Here is a 23,221-nt window from a genome sequence, read left to right on the forward strand (position 1 = left end):
GCGTTCAGAAATATTTTACTAGAAGAGTTCTTCGCTCCTCCGAAAACAACAAAATACCTTATACCACCAGGCTTGAAATCCTGGGATTAGAAAACTTAGAACTCCGCCGACTCCGACATGATCTGTGTTTAACACACAGAATCATCTATTGTAATATCCTTCCTGTAAATGATTACTTCAGCTACAATCGCAACAATACAAGAGCAAACAATAGATTCAAACTTAATGTCAACCGCTTCAAACTTGATTGCAGAAAATATGACATTTGTAACAGAGTTGTTAACGCTTGGAACTCACTAACTGACTCTATAGTCTCTACTGAAAAACCCAAAATCTTCAACCAAAAGCTGTCTACTATTGACCTCGCCCCATTCCTGAGAGGATATAAGGGGCGTGCATAAGAGCACAAAAGTGCCTACCGTTCCTGTCCTATTGTTCCCTTCATTATAGTATTATATGCATACTTTTACTTATATATACTTTTTTCTCTCATGATGGGTTATTGTTTATGTTGATGATTGTATATACTGTTGTGACAAAAAAAAATAAAAAATCTCTATAGACTTTAAGCAACGACCGCCGCTGCAATTAAGTAGCATGGAGCCAGGCGTGACACGCAAGTAGAGCTCCTCCCACTTCTCGGTGACCCCGCCTGGCGTCCAAACTGAACCGCCTTAAAGGCTTCTCCAAAATGGCCGATCTTTCAGATCGGCATGGGCATGCGCACGCTACAGCTCCGCCCAATTATACCGCGCATGCTCGGCTCGGCTCCGGACAGCCTCTCCTCCCAACATGGCAGCCATTCAATAGCGGGGGTGGGGTGGGGCGGAGAATGAGGCGGACGTAAACGAGTTGACAGGAGCGCGGAGGAGGTGCCGGCCTCGTCTGTCACAGGTTCCCGGGGTCGGTCGGGTTTCAAGATGATTCCCACGGAGGAGGCGTCCGCCCGGAGGAGGGAAATAGAAGAAAAGCTGAAGCAGGTGGGTGGGGTGGTACGTCTTCTCCCCCGGCTCTTCGGAGACTCTCCCCGGTATCAGACTTAATCCCTCCCCTCACCGGGCCTTTTCCTATTTCCCTGTCGCCCCACCGCCCGGCCGCTGCCTTGAAATCTGGCGCCGGAGTCTCTAAGGCACTAGGGAAACCCTCCGCCTCTGGTGGCGGGATAAGCAGCACCCTGTCCCATCAACTCGCCAATCACTTCTTGGCTCAGGGCTTGGGGAGAAGGAGGCTATGGGGTTGGTTTGTGTCAGTGTGCTGCATACGCTCAGAAGAGGGACGTAGCACATCATGGTCCAGTTAATGGTGAATTAAATACTAGTCCAAGCAGGATGATGTTAAAAAATTGGGCTTACAAGTTCTTCCAGTAGTGACCTCTCTCTAAATATGGGTCATCCTTGTACAGGATGCACTTAAGGATGCATTGAAATAGGACAAGTGACACTTATGACTGATTGATTTAAAGCTGGGTTTCCCCCCCCCCCTTTTTTTTTTCTTTGCAATCTGCAAACGAAATGTAGGAGAGGGTTGAGGATGGGAAAATGCAAGCCAGTTTAATCCAGTGGTTGAGACATCAGGCTAGAAAATGGGAGACTTTGAGTTCAAATCTTCCTTGAGCCAGCTGAGTGACTTTGGGCCAGTCACTCTCATTCACTCTCTCTCTCTCTTTCTCTCTCAGCCCAGCTCACCTCACAGGGTTGTTGTGGGGAAAATAGGAGGAGGAAGGTGTGTTGGATATGTTCACTGCCTTGAGCTATATTTGTAAAAATAATAAAGATGGGATACAAATAAAAAATAATTCCAAAAATTCTTTGTTGCCCTCTGAGTGATTGAATGAAGCCACGGCAGAAGTCATTTAGAGTGAAGTGCAATAGAGTGAAGTGCAGTTGAAATACAGCACATTTGTATTTTGTCACGTAACTTCAGAGAAGCGGTTGATATTTTTGAACCTGAATTTGCTAGTTTGACAGTGAATGAACTTGAATAGAATAGAATAGAATAGAATAGAATAGAATAGAATAGAATAGAATTTTATTGGCCAAGTGTGATTGGACACACAAGGAATTTGTCTTGATGCATATCTGAATAAGATAAAGGTACTGTTTGTTGACATAATGTGTGATTTAGGGTTGTGAATCAATATGTCTTGGAAGGAATTGCATTCTACTTGAAAGGGCAGATTAGCACAATACTTCTTGATAATAAGCTGACCCTGCATCTTTGGACGGTGATTATGAAGGTGACAATTACAGTAAACAATGTGAATATACCACATTAAGACTATTGAAATGCACTGGCAAGGCTATCTTTGAAGAGAATTATTTCAATTGATTTAAAATGTGGCAGCTAAGATTGTTAACTGGTTTAACTGGTCTCCAGTTGTTTTTCAGGTTCAGTTCAAGTGTTGGCCTTAATTTTTAAACTTCTAAAATGATTTGGACTTGGATTATCAAGAAGATTGACCTGTTTCATTACAAAGATGCCTGATTTGTGGAAGGGCCACTTTTTTTTTTTTTTATGTAAAAAGTTTTATTTTCATTTTCCAACAACCTATTCAATATACAGTCTCTTATTCAACATTAATCATTAACTTTCATTTGTTACTTATTCGGACCTGCCCAGCTACCACTTCCTTCCTTAACAAACCTTCCTCCTCCCTTCTCTACTTTCTTCTACTTTCTTCATCCTTCCTCTCCTTCGCTTTTCTACATCCTCTCCTCTTTCCCTACTCTTCTCTTCCACCCTTTCTAACCTCTCTCTTTCCCTTTCTTCTTCCTCTCCTTCGCTTTTCTACATCCTCTCCTCTTTCCTACCTGCTTTCTTCCTTCACTCCTCCTCTCCTCTCCATTCCTTCTGAAATGGCAGCTGAGCAGCCCGCTTTCATTTCAAATTATTTCTATTTCTTAATTACATATCTTCAATCATTCCTTTACATTGATCCTTCATCTCCCCTCCCCTCCCCTCCCACCCCCCGAGACTTCCCAGAACAAAGTACAGGGTATAAAATTAACAATCATAAATTAAAATACAACATAAGTCAAGACCTTAACTCCCCTTCCAAAAACAAAAAAACATTCTTCTTCCAGTCCATTATATATCAGTCCATTCCACTCCTAAAATCTTCAGAATCTTCCAATTAAGTTAGTATTTTCAGTTCATCAATAAAATATCTTCATCAATTAAGACCAAATATATATCCAATCTTCATCGATCAAGACCAAAACGATATTCCATCTTCCAGTATTCATCAAAAATTCTTCTATAATATACCTTTCTTCCTTAACAGTGTCCCAAACATAATTCATATTTCCAGCTTAAATTCTTAAATTTTTATCCAATCTCCAAAAGTAAACAATATTCTATCTTCTCATAGCTTTAATATCACTTACCTAAATCAAATAACATTGCTAATATTAATATTTCTTCAATTTACCTTACAATTAAACCCTATATATATATATATATATAAAAAAAAAGATACCATCAAAATCACATCTTAAACATTCTCCTTCCCCTTGTCTTCTATCTTACACATTTCCTTACACATTTTCAATCTCCAAAAATATCACTTACATAAATCAAATAACATTACAAATATTAATATTTCTTCAATTTACCTTACATCTAACAAATAACATTATTAAAATTATAACTTATATCCAAAATATATCAATTATAACAATTAAATTCTATTTAACCAAATACCAACATTACATCCATAAATTTTTCTATCTGTCCTCCAAAAGTTAAACAATATTCCATCTTCCCATTCCTTTATACCTCACATATATCAAATAGTGATATACCCAAAATAAGTCAGTTGTAAAAATTAAACCCTATGTATATATATTAAAAAAAGAAAATACCATCAAAATCACCTTAAGCATTCTCCTTCCCCTTGTCTTCTATCTTACACATTTCCTTACATTTTCCTTACACATTTTCCTCCATCTGCTCACCCAATCAGCTTAACATCTAACAATAAAGACTTTCCAATCCTTAATATATTGGTGTAAAAATCTCTTGTTTAAAAACTTATTAAGAAAAGATAAGCCTCCAAAAGTTCCTATTAAAAGAAAAAAGAAGAGAATAAAAAAAAGATCCATATTTAAAATAAAGAAGTTTGCAAGATTTTAATAGTTAGTTCTGTTTGCTTAAGAGCCATTCATAAACTGTAAAATCTACCAAAAGAGAAAAAGAAAAATTTCAATAAACTTTTCTTCTTAAACATTGTGATAAAGAAAAAGGTAAAAAGAGAAAAAAATCATTAACAGTTCTTGTTCATTTCATTTTAAAAAGTAGCTTGTTATGCTCTTCTTCTTTATAGCTTCGCTTTCCTTTGTATATTGCAAACGCCATTTTAAATCCACTCAAGTTGAAAGTTAGTTCAAAGGAAAGCTATTTAAGAGCTGAAGTTAAGATTTATTACTTGCAAATTCTCTATTAAAAAATAAAATAAAAAATAAAAGTTTCCGTATTTAAAATGAAAAAGTTTGCAAGATTTTAATAGTTAGTTCTGTTTGCTTAAGAGCCATTCATAAACTGTAAAATCTACCAAAAGAGAAAAAGAAAAATTTCAATAAACTTTTCTTCTTAAACATTGTGATAAAGAAAAAGGTAAAAGGAGAAAAAAATCATTAACAGTTCTTGTAAAAGTAGCTTGTTATATTCTTCTTCTTTATAGTTTCGTTTTCCTTTGTTTATTGCAAACGCCATTTTAAATCCACTCAAGTTGAAAGTTAGTTCAAAGGAAAGCTATTTATGAGCTGAAGTTAAGATTTATTACTTGCAAATTCTTGCTAGTCCTCCTGCTTTGCTCTGTCTGTGTTGAATTCTCTTTAGGAATAAATCTTGACACAGAGATGGTCGCGGCTTCTCATTCTGTATAAACAGAAGCACCCTGGGCACGGAGCTTCGTCAGGCTAAAGGGGAGCTCTCACCCTTCGATCCCCTGGTTAAATTCCAGGGGATCCCGGGGAGCTCTACCCAAATCCTGACCACTCTTCCCTCCCCCTTCATCCGGGGGAGGGAATCCCAAACCGTTTGACAGCCCATGTACGCTGTCAGGAACGGTTTGACGAAACCCAGGGCAGACGATCCCAAAGGAACGTCCGCGAAGCCTGCGTTGCCAGCGGAAGTCTCCGAAGGGCCACTTTTGAGAGTATCCTCCTTTACAGAGATCTGTTTATGGAGATCCATAGAAAAGGGTTCTTCTGTATCAATTCCTAAGGAATGCTTTTCCTTCCAAGCTGAAATTTGTACTACCTTTTTTTTACTTCTTAAAAAAAGAAGCTTGCCAACTTCTCCAGGATGTTGGGACTCACCTTCTGGTACCTTCAGGTATCAGAAACAGCTTCTTTTGATAGAGGATTATGCTTAGTTCTTCTATTCACCTGCACCCCCTCCCAAACAAAGAGAACTTGTTGGCTTATAAATGATTATTTTAAAATTATATTCATATACGGTAGATTCAGGATATAATTTAGATAGTAAACTCTGATGTGATATTTAAAATAAAAGCATGCTAATCAACAGCCAGATTGGTGGCAAAGTGATAAGAATTTCTACTTTCCCTCTGAATAGTGTTAAATATTGTTGGGAACTTACATTAATTTTATATTCTGAAATTATTTATTTCAGTAATTATATGTTTTTTTCCTTTTGTAACATTAGGAAGAAGAAACATTGTCTTTCATTAGAGAGAGTTTAGAAAAAAGTGATCAGCTCACTAGAAATATGGTAAGCTTCTATAATTTATGCTTTTTGGTGCAATCTGAAATCATCCCAGTAAGCTTCTCTCACATTTCATCTTTCATGGCTTCAATGTAATACAAGTTTTGATCTTTCCCTGTTTTTGCTGTGAGTATTATCTTATCTGATGAAAGTCTCAGAACCTTGATAATAATTCCAAAATGTTGAGTTGACCTATCAAGATAATTTGCTTTCATAAAGAAAATGTTGAACATTTTCTAGTATGGCTATTCGATACATTTTGAATTCTATTGCTTTATTTGATAGAATTGCAAAGTAAAAGATAGTAGTGAAAATAGTTGAAGAAAATGGTCTCAGTTGCCTATAACTGATTTTTTTCTAACTTTTTTGCTTAGGTTTCAATACTTTCATCTTTTGAAAGCCGTTTGATGAAGCTGGAGAACTCAATTATCCCTGTACATAAACAAACTGAAAATCTTCAGCGTCTTCAGGAGAATGTGGAGAAGACTCTCTTTTGTTTGGATCACATTATAAGTTACTACCATGTAGCAAAGGACACAGAGAAGATAATAAAGGAAGGGTAAGTTGATACATAATAACACTGATATTTAAAAGTTCCAAACAGAATAATTTCACTTGTTTTGAAAAGTGGCTGAATCCAAACAATATTTTCCAATATATAAACTCCTCTGATGTGTGGATTTTTAGCTAGCATATCCGTTCTTAAGAATTCTGTAAGTTGAACTCAATATATCTTGAATTTGTCAATGTGGGAAAACACTGCAATGGAATATTGTGTGGAACCTAAGCAAAAAAGTCAGAAAAATCCTAATAAAATAAATGGATAGATAGATAGATAGATAGATAGATAGATAGATAGATAGATAGATAGATAGATAGATACTGATAATCAGCATCATTTTTATTCCCCAAGGATCAGTGGTGGGTTGTTCCCGGTTCGCTCCATTTCTGTAGAGCCGTTAGTAAAAATCTTCTGGCGTTTGGAGAACCGGTAGTAATGGCTGGCTGGCCACGCCCCGAACCCGTTCCCCGATCATCAGAGGTTTGTTTCCTTTTTTACTTTTAAAAGCATCTTTTCTTCAGCCAAAAAAAGGCTTTTAAAAGTAAAAAAAAAAAAACCTCTGATGATCGCGTGGCTGAGCAGGGATAATCAGAACCCTTTAAAAGTTTTTTAAAGAGGTTGTTAAAACAAAAGGTTTTAAAAGGCTCCTCTGGCGATCTCAACTAAATTAAGAGGTTCTGGGCTGCAATTAAGCAACTTCAGCTGGGATTGTCAGAGGACCCGTTTAAAATCTTTTTTTCCTCTGGCCCACCCAATCCTCCCTCCTCACTTATCTTATTGCTGCTTCTTTCGGGCTGGCAAAGCCATGCTTTACATCAGTTGCATCAGCTAGCAACTGAATCTGCCTGCTTGGAATCCATCTCCTCAGTCAGCAACTGCTTTACTGGCTGAGGAAATCTGGGAATTGAAGTCCACAAACCTTAAAATTACAAAGTTGGAGACCCCTGATCTAAAAAATATAAATAAAATAAAATAATAAAATAAAATATTTGTGCAGCTTTCACTCTAACTACACAAACACACAAAATCTCACAAAGCTGTATGTGGCATTTTGTGTGTGTGTGAGAGAGAGTCATTTGTGTTGTGTTGTGTGTGTGTAAAGTGTGAAAGTTGGTTTTTGAGCTTTTTGTGGCTGTGTGAGGTTCCTGCTTGTTGCAGGGGCCATTTTGAGTGAAGTGCAGCTGCTTTTACATTGTGTGTGAGTCTGTTGTGTTGTATTGTGTGTGTGTGTGTGTGTGTGTGTGTGTGTGTCCCTTCTCAAGGACTTGGAGGCAGCTCCTCTGAGGAAAAGAGGCGGCGAAGCTCTGGCTGTCCCCCGGGAGAAATCTCCCTGTCTCTGCAGCATTGGTCATCTGACTGAGTGGGCATGGCCAACTTGATGTCACTCACAGCAAGGTGCTGCCCCACCTTGCCCTGAGTGACTTCAAGTTGGCCACACCCACTTAGTCACATGACCACCAAGCCACGCCCACCAAATAAGCCACACCCACAAAAATGGTAGTAAAAAAACTTTGGAACCCACTCCTGCCAAGGATGCATAGGTTCCAGAGGTATTCTTAGAAAATCACAATGCGAGGTTGTGAGAAACTGCTGTATTTGGTAGTGAACATTCTTGCTTAGTACAGAACACCTTTGGAATCTTGAGGATGTAAACAATAAGTCTTGCCTGTTTGCCTTTTAACAGAGGACAGCTTTGTGTCTGGCCATGTCGATTGTGGCAATCATTTTGTGATAGGTCCCATACCATACTATCAAATGAACTGAGTGGTGGGGTATATATAGTATTTATATATACTATATAAATGTATATACTATACATTTATATGTAGGTCTTTGGTTATTCGGGTTTTCTCCCGCGTAAAATTGGAAGTGTCTTGGCGACGTTTCGACGAAGTCTCATTCGTCATCTTCAGGCTTCAGCTTCGTGCTTCCAGAAGCACGAAGCACTTTTGCTCCCAGAAGCACGAAGCTGAAGCCTGAAGATGACGAATGAGACTTCGTTGAAACGTCGCCAAGACACTTCCAATTTTATGCGGGAGAAAACTCGAATAACCAAAGACCTACATACAAACACCCGCGAAAACCTCAGAAAACAAATATACATTTATATAGTATATAAATGAACAAAGTAAATTTTAAAAAAACCACCCCCTGTCAAAAAATGTCCTCTTCCCTCCTTATATCTACCAGTTACCTATGCCAGTGTAACTTGCCAACTAGGTCCAGTTCTGGTTAATGACAGCAGGCTTTTCTGAGGGGAATAAATATAATTATTTTCTAGTCTTCAGGGGAAAATGCTGTATACTTTATACTGTATAGTTTTGTAGCAATCAGTTGTCTGATGACTTTTCTTCCTGAACTACTTTTTTTTTCATTATAGTCCTACAGGGAGACTGGAAGAATATTTAGGCTGCATGGCTAAAATCCAGAAGGCTGTGGAATATTTTCAAGATAACAATCCTGATAGTCCAGAACTCAATAGAGTGGTATGTAATGTGCTTGAATATGAACATAAATGAGTCCTGCCAAACCACCATCTGTTCCAACTGCAGACAGTTCCATGTCTACTTTAAAAGCAGATCATATTTGCCCACAGCCCCTGACCACCTTCAAATCAAGCAGGTTTAGGGTAGTGGTGTTCATGCTTCTGACTCTGAGACATGCCAATCATTTCAACCGAACACAGCTAGTCACTGAACAGAGAAAACTTCACATTCTCCAATTGCTGAATTTAATTTCCCTCAGAGAGTCTCTGCTGCTTTGGGAATTAAGCATCCTCTTTTCCTTCCTTCTTAGAAAAAGAAGCAAACAATATATTAGTCTCAGTCTCTTTCTCCTTCCCTCCCTCCCTCCCTCCCTCCCTCTCCCTTCCTCCCCCCACCTCTCTCTCTCTCTCAAACATACAGACACACACACACACACACACACACACTGTGTGTGTCTCTCACCAGGTCATTCATTTCTTCACAAGTATTTATAAGCTTATATTGAAGGGGAGGGCTTACAAAGCAGGGTTTTCAGGGAGTAACAACTCACTAAGAAGCCTTCTCTGTGTGAGAAGAGAATGCCTAGTCTTCTTACAAATGCATTATCCATAGACTCAAACAGTGAGAATTTCATGCTGACAAAGCTTCACTCAACTGGATTGAGTGAAATGGAATTAGGGTTGCAACTGGCAGTCAATCTGATGAGAAAGAAAACATCCATGACTGTGGTGTGATCTTGTTAGAACACACATTTCATCTGTATTTGAAGTAAGGGAAGAGGGAAAAACTGGCTTCCTGAGGGTTGAAAAGAACTACAATGTTTGCATTTTGAAACAGATCACTAGTGGTTTGCTTTGGTACCTTGTGACCTTTGGTGGTTTATGTTTAGTTGAGACACTATAAAATCATTGAGGGATAAAATGGAGTTACATTTTTATTTCTTGCCATGTTTTCTTCAATAGGAAACAAATACTTATGAGTCAGAATGTCTGAATGTCATGGTCCAGAAGAGCATGATAACTGCAAATCCAGTGTTTGTGTCCCTTACAAAAGGAGTCATTACCCAATTTTCTCCCTCCCCCCCAAACTTAAGATGTTGTTTTTAAGTTGAGACACCAAAGCTTTTTAAATAGGAATGATTGCTGAATTATATGCAGTGTTTGGTTTTTTAATTTTTTTTATACCCTTTCATTGCTTGTGTAGTTTGGGCCCATGTTTGTGATTTGGGTAACCATACAAATCACCTGTTGTTTTATAACCTTAAGGCTATAATATATAGCTCTAATCTTTTTTTATTTGTGTTACCTCATCCAGAAATTGCTTTTTGAGAGGGGGAAGGAATCGTTGGAGTCTGAATTTCGTAGCCTTATGACCCGAAATTCTAAACCAGTTCCACCAATCCTTATCCTGGATCTTATCACTTTGGATGATGACTTAAAGACTCAAGAAGATGTGTCCTTAGAACACCTTCCTGAGAGTGTCCTACAGGACATTGTCCGTATTTCTGGTTGGCTAGTGGAGTATGGAAGGAATCATGGTAAGTTGATTTAGGGATTGCCTATGTTCTAAGCTTCTGCCTGGAACATTTCAGTTTGCAAGGCTTTTATTATGGACTTAAGTTTTGCCTTCCTATTTCTGTGTTGAGTGATTTTATCTTGTACTTTGTTTTATTACTTTATTCTGATTTTAGCCATTTTGGCTGTTTATGAACTGCTTTCGGGACACTATACCAGCAAATGAAATTCACATTTCCACTGAGCCAGCACTGGTCCTAATGTACTTCAGTGAGACACTTAAAAAAGTGCCCTTTTGCCTCTGCACTCATTAGATTCCTGAATAATTTAGTTCTCATGCATCTTTAAATTTATGGCACAAAAATATATTTCAAATGTATGGTAACAAGCAAGTCATAGGAAGTAAATTAGAAATCTGGATTATTAAGTGTAAAAAATTAATAGAATATGGCATGTATTCTATATATATAATAATACATTCCGTATACTGTATGTATTCTATATATAGAACACAAACAGTATACAGAATGTATTATTTCTTTATTTTTTATTTTTCCCAAAAGTTTCATATCAAAAATTGAAGGATGTTAGATAAAACGGGCCGTGGTGGCTCAGGCTGTAAGATAGCCTGTTATTAAAACACAGCAGCCTGCAATTACTGCAGGCTCGAATCCCACCAGGCCCAAGGTTGACTCAGCCTTCCATCCTTTATAAGGTAGGTAAAATGAGGACCCAGATTGTTGGGGGGGGCAATAAGTTGACTTTGTAAATATACAAATAGAATGAGACTATTGCCTTACACACTGTAAGCCGCCCTGAGTCTTTGGAGAAGGGCGGGATATAAATGTAAAAAAAAAATCATTGTTGGGCTCAGTTGGGATGTTAGTTAGATATCATAGAGTTGGGGACTACATGAACAAATATTCTTCACCTTAACCAGCCTTTAATAATAGCTTAAAGTTTTTCCATGATCAGCTCTGTTATTTCTGTGATATTATCTGCCTACTTTACCTGTTGTCTTCCCTTTCTCCTTTGTTCAGCTTTGCAAAGCTCAGTCATTTTTTCTAGTTTCATCTTCCTCTCACATCATATGTACAAAGTACAGATAGTCATTTAGTGACCGTTTAAAGTTACATCGGCACTGAAAAAGTGACTTAATACCATTTTTCACACTTATGACCATTGCAGCATCCCTATGGTCACGTGATAGTTACGTGATTTACATTTGGATGCTTGACAACTGGTTCATATTTATGACAGTTGCAGTGTCCTGGAGTCATGTGATCACCTTTTGCAAACTTCCAACAGGCAAAGTCAATGGAGAAGCCAGTTTCACTTAACAACCGTGTTACTAACTTAACAACTGCAGTGATTCACTTAACAAATGTGGGAAGAAAAGTTGTAAAATGGGGCAAAACTCGCTTAACAATTTTCTCACTTAGCAACATAAATTTTGGGCTCAGTTGTGGTTGGACATACAGAAGACTACCTGTATGTCAGTTTCTATTTGCTGATCAATGCCATAAGACAGCAATCAGTTTTTATTTGGTTCCATTAGTTTGAATTAAAGTTCCAGTAAGTGTTAGAGTGGTTCCTAATAGCATAATCTAAAATGGTGCAGTATGTGCAGAACTGTAATTTTTGCTGAGATTTCTTTAAAATAGTTGATGTAGTTAAAATATTTTAAAGTATTTGTCACCCGAGCCTGACATTGTGAACTGAGAGCAACTGGCCCAAAGTCATCCAGCTGCCTTTCATGCCCTATGCGAGAAAAGAATTCAGTCTCTTAGTTTTAGCCTAGTGCCGTAACCTCTGCATCACGTGGCTGTCTGAGTTGATGTCTTTAAATTCCCAAATTTTCCCAATACTTTAAATATTGGAAAATCAATACAGTTGAGTGTACTTCGAAAGGATCTTATCAGAAGATTCCTACATGTGCTTGAAAGATATACAAACATGTCTCTGAATTATGGTCCTAAGCTCTTTCAATATGTACAATACCCGTGTGTCCAAAAAAAAGTTGTGGCTTCATGAATTTTAAGTAGAAATTCAAGTAAAATTCTGAGAAAAATGTTTTTTTTCTCCATCTAAGTCCTACTGAAGCCGGGAGACTATTAGCTTTCTATATGATACTACCTTTTAAAAGCTGTGGTGACGCAGTGGTTAGAATGCAGTACTGCAGGCTACTTCTGCTGACTTCCGGCTGACTGCAATTTGGCAGTTCGAATCTCACCAGGCTCAAGGTGGATTCAGCCTTCCATCCATCTGAGGTCAGTAAAATGAGGACCCAGATTGTTGAGGGCAATACACTGACTCTGTAAAACCGCTTAGAGATGGCTGTAAAGCATTGGGAAGCACGGTATATAAATCTAAGTGCTATTGCTATTTTGGCATCTGGCAAAGCTTATTCTGGTCAAAGCAAATGACGTATCTAATTTTAATGCATCAATCAGAATGCTTACATTTATTGAAATCTAGAAATTGAATTGAACCTAGTTCAGATTCCACATATGAATTTTTTTGCTGAATTGAAGCTACTTTTAACATTACCTGGACAAGGAAAGCAATTGGATTTCTACATGGATTGCTGTGATTCTAAACATGACACCAAAATCTACTGTTTGAACTGGCTATATATTGAATTGAGGCCTTTGAACTCTGGTGCTGGAGAAGACTCCTGAAAGTCCCTTGGACTGCAAGGCGAACAAACAAGTCAGTCCTACAGGAGATCAACCCTGACTGCTCTTTAGAAGGCCAGATCCTGAAGATGAAACTGAAATACTTTGGCCACCTAATGAGAAGGACTCACTGGAGAAGAGCCTAATGCTGGGAAAGATTGAAGGCAAAAGAAGAAGGGGACGACAGAGAACGAGGTGGCTGGATGGAGTAGGCGTGAGCTTAAATGGACTCCAGAGGATGGTAGAGGATAGGAAGGCCTGGAGGAATGTTGTCCATGGGATCACGATGGGTCGGACACGACTTCGCAACTAACAACAACAAATATATTGTCAGCCTGTTTTTCACTCTCAGGGTAATTTTATAAGTGACCTATCCAGAAGATTGCTAGGATAAAAGAGATGAAAATTGTAAAAGAATCTGATTTTCAAAAGGCAGATTGTGTGGGGAATGAAAGCAAGTGTTCCAGAACTTAAACATTTTTTCAAAAGAAAAGATATTTTGGCAGCTCTGAAAAAACCACCTTAGCCTATTCTTATTGAATGATTTTGGGCCAGTCACTCTCTCTCAAGCCAACTTATTTTACAAATTCTTTGAAATGGTAAAAAAGAGAGAGAGAGGGAGCACTGAGTTTGTTGCCTTGAGTTCTTGGATGAAGAGGATCTAACAAATAAGTAAAAAATACTTAGTATCTTCTTTTTCCATTCTAAATTTCTTTTCTTAAGGCTTTTATATTTTATCTTATAAACACAATGGTTGAATGCACACATAATTTGAAGCTTTTGGTCCCCAGTAGGATACCTGTATGTGCAGAAATGCCAGGCAATATCTATCAAACTTCCTGTCTTACTTGCATGTATTTTTAATCATTTAATTAAAATAGCAAATGGGAAATGAGCATGGTGAAATAAGCATCAGCTTCAAGCACAAATGTTAATTTCCAAGCCCTCACAATTATTGTAAAGATATTAATTTGTTTAGACATGCTCCTTGTTGCGCTTCTGGGAAATGGATGTATTTTAATTACTCATGCTCAACATAGCAGCCATTTTGAAAAGAGTTTTATAACTGTCAAAACTCTACTGGTTCAAAGATGTTTGAGTAATCCTGTGCTGGATTACAGTGGTTGAATCCACAAAACAAATTAGATTAAAACCAGAGAACTTTATGACTTAGAAATGCATGAAGTCCAGTAACTGCCAGAATTGTGCAGCATTCCCCTGCATGTAATTTTTAGTTTGCTTTAAATTCTAATGTAGATTTTAAAAAATGCTTCCGCCTCTTTTGCATTCGCCTCTGCTAACACAGGGAGAAAATGAGTATAGTTTAGAAGTTCCTATAAAAATCAAATAAATCTTTCATTGTTTCCTTTTTTTCCTAGAATAATAGTCAAGATAATACCATATTTTTGCTAGCAGAAAGAATTTATTTGTTCTTCTGGGCACATCCATGAGCTTTGCATGCTTTCTTGACTTCAGCCACTTACCTTTCTCTGTCCTCAGCAGTCCAGCAACAAGAACCACAGGAACAGTTATCTTCAAGTCCAGTCTGGAGTGAGTAGGAGAGGGGGAAGCCTGGGAAGTTGGGAATTTTCTTGGAGAAAATAGGAAGACATAAATGGAAGAGGATTCTCCAGAGCATAAACAAACTCCAGCTTTTTGTGACTGTAGTTCTCAAAATTCCCAGCCCAGTGGGGCTTTTGGAGAGTTGCAGCCACAATGCATCTGGGTTTCCAAATCGGGGAATGTTGTTTTAAATATGGATGAAGCTGGGAAGTCAGGGACAGGAAGAAACACTGTTAGGCATTTCTGGTTATTACAGAAAAACACAAAACGAAAGGATAAAATTATTTCTTACTGTGTGTGAATCTTCATATGTTTTGTGTGTGAAATGAACTATATTTACTTGAAAACTCTGTTTTATTTGATAAGGGAATTGCTTGCATAGGGTTAACTGTCCAAATTATTTGACCAATTATTATTTGGCATTGTTTCAGCTCCATTCATGTGATGAGCTATAGAATAAGAAAAACCGTAAAACTTCTCAGTTTATTTCCATATTGACAATCCTTTTCTTAAGATTGGTTCTCATTGATAACATAGGGCTACTTCACTCAATATAAATGGGCATACCCCAGGCAATGCTGATGTCATTGGCTAATCCTTTAAACCCTGAAGGGCCTTAAACAGTGCCTCTAACGTGAACGGGATGGAGCTCAATATAAATTAGCAGACACTCTAGTATATCCATTACAAATCACATGAATTTGAATCTAGATTAAGTTAATTGGATTTACTTTCCATGGAAATTAATTGAATTTAAATTGTCACGAATATGTCCAATTGATTTCACATAAAGCAGACTTGTGAGTACAGCAGTCTATTCCCAATTCAGGTTTCTCATTTTTTTGTTTATAATTCTGTTTTGAAATCAGGAGTACTGTGAAAAAAAGCACGTAGAGTTCCATTCTTTTATTTTGAAAAAGTACATCATAACCTAAAATGCTTAGTTTGGCACATTTGGTATGGGAGTGGGCGGCAGGTTCAAGAATTGAAATGCACAGAAGAAACAAACTTAGGCAAATTGAATTAAATGTTGGAGATAAGAGAGCCATGACATTACAGTACTCCAGGTAGTTACCTTCTAGATTTGTTTTTGGTCACAGAGGAAAGCTAAGGGGTTAATTGTTTATTTTCTTTAAAAGATTGTAAAATAATTTCAAAAATTGAAGATCATTTCAAGGATCAGCCTACAATTGAACCCACAATTTTGGTTATAAGTCATGACAATCGTAAAGTGGGTTGCTACGTGAGTCCACACAATTTTATGACTTTTTTTGAAGTGGCCATTAAGCAAATGTGACAATCATAAAGTGAACATCACAGTCATAAAGGGAACATGGTCATTAAGTAAACCCACTGTTCATTCTGGGGCATTTTTTTTCTGGAAACCAGAAGTAAATGCCACTTTCTTGCAAAAATGTCACAAATCACATTTATGTGACCTCAGAATGCTACAAATGGCTATAAAAGTAGGCAAGTTGCTGAATGCCCAAAATCCAGTCACATGACTGCAGGGGGAGGAACTTTGAATGTAGGTAATACATCCTTTTTTCAGGGTCTGTTGTAATGTCGAATAGTCACTAAGTGATAAATCATAAATTGAGGACTACCTGTAATAATTTAATCTGGGAATTTTCCATCACATTCATCCCTTGGCTTATAGTCTTCAGTTTTTGTAATGTGTTTTTTTAAAAATGACCATTTTAAGTATACAATTCCCATATCTTCTAATGCTTGAAGTTGTGATTGATTTGGCTAAATTTAACTCAGCCACCCATTTAACCATCCTGATACAACATTGGATGAAGTAGACTAGTGGCCCATACAGGGTCAGAAAAGCCCGTCCATTTCATTAAACCAACATTTCTGCTGCTGCAAAACCAACACAACTTTGGTTCTCAAACATGAAACTCTAATTTGGCTGTAGGTGACTGTTGTGGTGTTCTGAACTATGAACTGAATTCATATTATTCCCAGTGATAGCTCCATGCCTTTTGTTCCTAATTGGTGACTGTCTCCCTTGCAGCGTAGCTGAAAGGAGCCCCTCTAAATATTCTGATGGGCCTGTTTTGGGTGACTTGGTTTGTCTTCATTTTCTTTGCGGTACAGGTTTTAACTGCCTGTGTGAGGAGAAGCAACCACCTGCAGGAGTCCAGAAGGGAAGCCTAAGGAACAGAGCCATTTCTCACACCAGCATAGCTTCTAGGGAGAGCTTTGTAGAGCGAGCATTCAGAGAATTAGAGCACAGCTCTAGTAAGGGTAGGAGACTGAAATTTAGAAGGCATAAGGGAATTTTGGAGAAGGCAAAATTAACTCTGCATGTTTTGAAAACTGTTGGTATTTCTTATGTAAGTGCACAAGGCTTGGCTTCTGAAAGGATTGCTGAATTGCTTCTTCCAACATCCCAAATTGTTAGCTATGTTGTTTAGGGCTACTGGGATTTGTAGTTCAGCAACATCTGGAGAGCTGCACATTGTGTACCCTCGAGTAAGTCATCTTTGGCAGTGATAACTGTACTGAAGTCAGTATTTTTTAAAAGAAGCAAAAATGTTTAGACTTGACCTGATTGATCTCATTTTAAATATAGTGCCTTTTACAAAGTGATTTTTGCTAACTTTATGTTTTATATTATATAATTTTATATTTTCTAGTCAAGCTTCATAGATATAGTTTACTTCAAATGGATATATCGGGGTATAATGATGTTTTCTTTTTTCTTTTCTTTTCTTCTTATTTATAAAGCAATGCATTTTAGTAAATAGACATTTCCTAAACAAAACATTTAGATATTTTATATTTATATGAATTTATATATATATTTTTAAAAAATGAAACAGTTTGACTGTGGTTTCTTTTTCCAATAAACATAATCCAATTTACTGAAATTGATGAGCAATTTTTCTGTTACATTATTGTGCTATCAGTATTTTGGAGCACTAACAAAAATGAAGTATGCTTTGTAATGTGTGTTGTTGTTTTTTCCTAGACTTCATGAATGTTTACTACCAGATCCGTTCCAGCCAGTTGGACCGCTCTATCAAGGGGTTGAAGGAGCATTTTCGTAAGAATAGTTCTTCCTCGGGCATCCCATACTCTCCTGCAGTTCAGAACAAGAGGAAAGACACACCCACCAAAAAACCAATAAAAAGACCAGGTTAGTCTGAAATTTTAGATTATAATTTCTGTCTAATTGTCTTAGAAAATCAAAGCCAGGCCATTTTACTTGCTTATTATTCAGTATGGTTTGAGGAGGGAAAATCACTTTGTTTTAGGATTAGTATTTGATCCCAGGTTATCTATTTGTAAAGGGCTGGTGGATTGCTTAAATTTCAAAGTAAATCTGGAGATCATACAAAAATAGAGCAGGCAAATGGTGGGAGGTAGAAATGTAATTTCTTGCAATAGTGCTGGCCCAAGGCTAAAACATTACACCAATCCCACAATAGCACTTTCTTTATCTTTTCCTGTGATGTCCTGTCCTTCAAGGTTTCCTTAGACCAGGTATCTCTATCCAGGGGCTTAGTTGCAGAATGGCTCCTATAGATGACTATTCATAGATTCATAATGGATATGGCTAATCACAAAGCACTGATTTCACTGAAAGGCAAAGCAGGGAAGCCAAATAATTAACCGGCTATTAAGTGCCCAATTGGAATGAAATATCTAGGTGACCTTGGCTGACATCCAAAAGCTGTACATGGTCAGGCCTGATTTATACTGGCATTACCAACCACTAGAGCATGCAGAGCTTTAGTTTAGGCAGACAAAACCCAAAATCCACATCTCCAAAGACATCAATGGCAACCCTTTTCTGTATTGCGGCCAAGAAAATGGCATCAGCAGAAGTCAAGCTTCATTTGAAAGAGATTTCACTTTTCAGATTCAAAGCCTGAATGCAAGATGGAAATGAAATCTGATCTATGATATAACCAAGTATCCTATGGAACCAGTAGTTTACTCTTTCTCATAATCCACATTCTCAGTTGACACAAAGTCTGCTCATTCATTCACTCATTCCACTCTTCCTTTTAGAATCCTCTCTGCCAAGCTCACTCTTCTCTTCTTCACTCTTCTATTCACTTCTTCTCTTGCCATGTTGCCCACAGATGTGTACAAACCCATATCCTCCCCTCTCACCTCAGATAATTTCATCATTCTCTCCAGCCCTCCTTTACTTTATCTTCCTATCTCAGCTCTGTCTGTATTAGGCCTCTCTCCCATCATTCTGATGATCTAAAGCCATTGTACAGTGGCATCTATTCTCTTTGTAAGACTTTTTTCTCTGTAATTAATCATTGGAACAAGGGCCTTAATTTTACTAGCTTCTGAAATTTAACTTTTAATTTATCTTTAGTTATGCATTTAAAAAAACAATATCTTTAAATATCTCTATTTTTCTGACTGTTGGTTTTTATTAAGATTCTCTTATCTTTTAGCTACTCTAGGGCAGATCGCTTCATATAATTAATTTAGAGCGTAGCTGATAATTAAATAGAAATGATAGTGTTATAGAAGGCAATAATTAAGGCCCCCATAATAACACTTTCTTACCTGTGATAAAATGAATTTGCAACATAATGTTTCAAGAGGAATGCCCTGCAGAATGAAACTGTGAATTATAGAAGACATAGATGAATAGGGGGTTATAGAACACTCAAGTTAAATTGTCAGGAATGAAAACATTATTTTGGGAAGTTTTTTAAAATGTTTCATTACATCATTGACAGTCCACATTCCAGGTATGTGTGTCCATTTGCTGCTTCTCAGAATGTATTATTGCATTTTGCAATATATGCAATTTCAGACTCATTATACTTCTGCTTCCAAAGGGAATGCTTGGCAAACCCCAGTTGGAGCTCTGAAAACTATGCCATGTCTTAATTTTTTTTCCTGAAAGCTGGCCAGTACTGAGACAAGAAAGAGTGGTGAATATCTGTATCTCAGTTGCAGGATGAGGGTAAAGGTTTGTTCCCTGAGCTTGTAGGTTGGTTTCCGAATGTTTCGTTACCAGGCTAGGTAACATCTTCAATGGAGTTTAGGGGATGTCAGTGTCAGTGTTCTTCTGTTTATAAGGGCTTTGTGTGATCAGTAGGTGACCTGATCCCATCACAAGACCTACTGACCACATGAAGCCCTTATAAACAGATCACTGACACTGACATCCCCTAAACTCCACTGAAGAACCCATAAGCTCAGAGAATGAATCTTCACCCTCACAGGGCAAGAAGCCTGGGGATAAAGTCATCTGCAACAATCAACTTCACATATGTGCATCTTTGTTAATTTATCAAATGCTCCTTGCTTCCTGCCATACCTGTAGACAAATTTATTGATCTAAAAGTTTCCCCTTCTTTCTCCCAGTAACATCCATCTGAAATGACAAGTGCTATCAGAAAGGGCATATTAATTCCTCTGGTGTGTAATACAGTAGATTCCTGGAATTCTGCTTTTGACATTTCCAGCCAGGAAAACATCTCATGAAGTGGAGGGCCAGTTCAGTGGATGAGATAGGACTAATTCACACATTTTAAAAAATGGTCAGATGTGATAAGCCACTTGCCCATAACACCTATAATGAAGCAATTACTTGTCATATGCTGGGCAAGCTAGGTCTGGTAGCATTTTGAATTGATCTGCCAGGAAGGATAACTGTATGTATCTAAAAGAGCCCAACAGCAAAGCAATCTGACAAAATAATGGAAGATAATTGTGCCTTCATAATTCTTTGGTAGATAAGAAATCTTATTTCCCAGAAATGATTCAGCTCTCAAGGGCAGGTCTAGAGGGGAAATTCTAATGTCTGTCAAATTGTAGTTATTGGTTTCTTTTGTTGGAATGCAATCATCCCTTATTTTGTCTTCTACCCATCTTGAATGATAGGCAAGGAAACAGCTATTCCATTTTCTGTAACTGTTAAATCCCGTCCTCCCAGTCAGTTTTAAACTTCTGAGTTCCGTTCCATGGTTTTAATAGTAGAGTATCATAAAGCGAACAAGATAAACTGACAACCTATAAAGCTGTGCTGCAAAAAAATAAGATTCTAGCATGCAAGTGAAATATTTCCACCAAAAGGTAACTGGATTTTTGAAGAATTTGCCTTTGATATTGACTGTTAAATAGATAATATTGTGATTGCCTGTGCTTCTAATCAAAGGGCAAAGTAAGATATAGGGAAACTTCCCTTTAAAGAAAGTGTTTAATATAAAGAAATTGTAAATTATGTTCAATAATTGTTTGCAACTTTAAGATCGGTTAGTTAAAAAACCAAATCAAACCAAAACTCTAATTTGTCAAAATTAAAACTGACACCTCTACCCCAAGCAGAGAAAAGTTACTGCATCCGAATGATTTCTGTACAGAACCTCTGTGGACCCATTCTTAAAAGATGTTTCTTCCCACAGAGAAGTCCAGTTTAGTCCTCCTTTCTAGGCTGGCTACAAGTCATCTGCTTGTTCCAATTTTATCTTCCTGCTGGTGAATGCTAACTAATCTTCTGTACAAAAATCATTGAATGCTTCCAGGATGCTTGCATGGCAGTAGTTTTCTGAGGACAGCTGGGTAAGATGAGAAGCAACAGCTTGTTCCTCCTCTCCTGTTTGATCACTGCTTCTACCTTGAATGTGATGCCTTCATTAGTAACCGCCAGGCTGTCCCACTTGGTTCAAAAGTGCCTAATCAAGAGAAATAAATCTAGAACAAAGGCATTTGACTTCCAATAGAATCCATCAAGGCATAATTAGGATGCTAAGTACTCTGCTCTTCAGTAGCACAGAATTAATACCCAGCAGCACTTAGTGTGTCTGGAGATAAACATGGTTAATTGTTCTTATGCAAATTGGAGGAGGATGCTAAGACATGAAGGGTCCTTATCTGCGGAGAGCATGGAGGGCTAACATTGCAGACTTGCATTGGGATTAGCTCATGCTGATGCTGGCTGCATACATAATAGCTAAACTTGTATTGAGGTTACCAACAAAAAATCAAGTTTTTCAGTTATGGGGGAAATAAAGACAGGTGCATCTTAATGTGCCATCAGTCACCTAGAAGAACACTAGACATGCTTTTGTTAATATAAGTGATCTCACAATTTATTGCAAATCTGAATCTTTTTGACTTGGACAGTTTTAGTAAGTCCTTTGTAAAGAAAGCCCAATGTTTGGAGCATTGTTTGAAATAGTCTAAATAGAATACCTACAAATTGCAATCCTAGGTTAAAGATACTTTAAAAATAATTCTTTAGGTTTCTTGTCAGAAAATAACATTTAATGAGGCACAAGTTCAACATAGATGTCACATAATTTTCTTCCTATTGTAAATCAGCTTCAAGGACGTTAAACTAACATCATATTCATACCCTATTGTTCAAGATACTTCCTCCTTATTTTGTTTATTTTGTTATCTTGGCACTTTATATTATACTTTAATTTGTCTTTATACCGTATAAATCATTCACCTTTTGCACATTATCCTGAATAGATGAAATGTATGAATCAAATTAAGATAGCACACTTTTGAAGTTACGTTTGCTTTCCATGATGTACATTTCATGTATACACTCCATTTATGGTCACAGTGTGTATTTTTTTATTTACTTTGATCCCAAATATTTTAACTTTCTATGTAGCATATTCCACTTGAATCAGATGTAGTACAGCAGTGAGGAGATTCCTTATGCCACTCCTATATCATATGTATACTGTAGTGTCTCTCTACTGTCAAAATGTTGGGATTGTCTTGTTTTGCTGTGTTTTGGCTGGTGGATGTTTTTTATTATGTGTTTAAAAATATTCTCTGCTCCCATTAAATATTTATAAAATATTTTTTTTAAAAAAATAGTTCCAGTTTGTTCAATTTTGGGAGGTTGTACCTATAGTAGTTTTCTATGAAATAATGACTACAGCCCAGAGAAATATATGGCATTTGTGTATTCCAGCCTGTGCTCTGCTTCCATTATTTATTTTGTTGCATTTTTACTAATACTTCTCATGTTAAACAAGATTTATTTATAGAGTGACATGTTAATACTTTCTCTTTTGTGCTTTTTTCAGTGTTTCTAAGTTGCAACATCCTGCTTCGGCCAGTTTAATGCTCTCTTATTAAAAAAAATATTTATTTTGGTGTAATTGTACTTTTGAATAAATGAAGATCGAAGTCCTGGGTTGGGGAGGAAAACAGCTAAACCTCTTGTCCGTTTTTTTAGTTTTTATTGCTAGAAAGAGGGTGAGATGTGAAGTGGCCTGTTAAATTACCTCCTGGTTTTTGACGAGTGTTTGGCTTTTCTTGGTGCTTGCCCTGTTTTGTACAGATGAAGCTGTCTTTTTACTTTCTCTTTATCATGCTCTATCCATGCTGAGAATCATGCTCTATCCATGGTGAGAATGCTCAGGAATAACACCAGTTTTATTTCTTTGGTTAACTGTTTCTGGGAGAAGGGAATGGATTTTTTTTGTGTGTGTGACCTTGAAAGTCAACTTTCATTGAGGAATCCAGTAAAATGCTATGAAATTTCAGCTCTGTTAATGACTATTTGCTTAGAACAGGGGTGTCAAACTTGTGTCGTTACGTCGTCACGTGATGTATTGCGACTCCCCCCCCTTTGCTAAACCGGGGGTGGGCATGGCCAATACATGATGCATCCGGCCCCCGGGCCACAAGTTTGACACCCCTGGCTTAGAAAGTGAATATTCTGAG

General features: G+C 37.4%; 1 protein-coding gene across 10 annotated transcripts in view; it reads left to right on the plus strand.

Moving 5' to 3' along the window:
• The first annotated feature begins 792 nt into the window (after positions 1–792).
• The window catches only part of EXOC7 (exocyst complex component 7), a 54,663-nt gene continuing 32,234 nt past the window's right edge, over positions 793–23,221 (plus strand). For 5 of the 10 annotated variants that reach the window (XM_058167318.1, XM_058167312.1, XM_058167311.1 and 2 more), the window contains exons 1-6: positions 793–980; positions 5,671–5,736; positions 6,105–6,289; positions 8,673–8,778; positions 10,093–10,315; positions 17,517–17,684. In XM_058167318.1, the coding sequence (XP_058023301.1) occupies positions 921–980; positions 5,671–5,736; positions 6,105–6,289; positions 8,673–8,778; positions 10,093–10,315; positions 17,517–17,684 (808 nt within the window). In that variant the 5' untranslated portion in view covers positions 793–920. The remainder of the gene's footprint in view (positions 981–5,670; positions 5,737–6,104; positions 6,290–8,672; positions 8,779–10,092; positions 10,316–17,516; positions 17,685–23,221) is intronic. The other 5 variants (XM_058167313.1, XM_058167316.1, XM_058167314.1 and 2 more) reach the window with 3 other exon arrangements.

Source organism: Ahaetulla prasina, chromosome 2 (assembly GCF_028640845.1).
Source record: "Ahaetulla prasina isolate Xishuangbanna chromosome 2, ASM2864084v1, whole genome shotgun sequence".
Classification (NCBI taxonomy): Eukaryota; Metazoa; Chordata; class Lepidosauria; order Squamata; family Colubridae; genus Ahaetulla; species Ahaetulla prasina.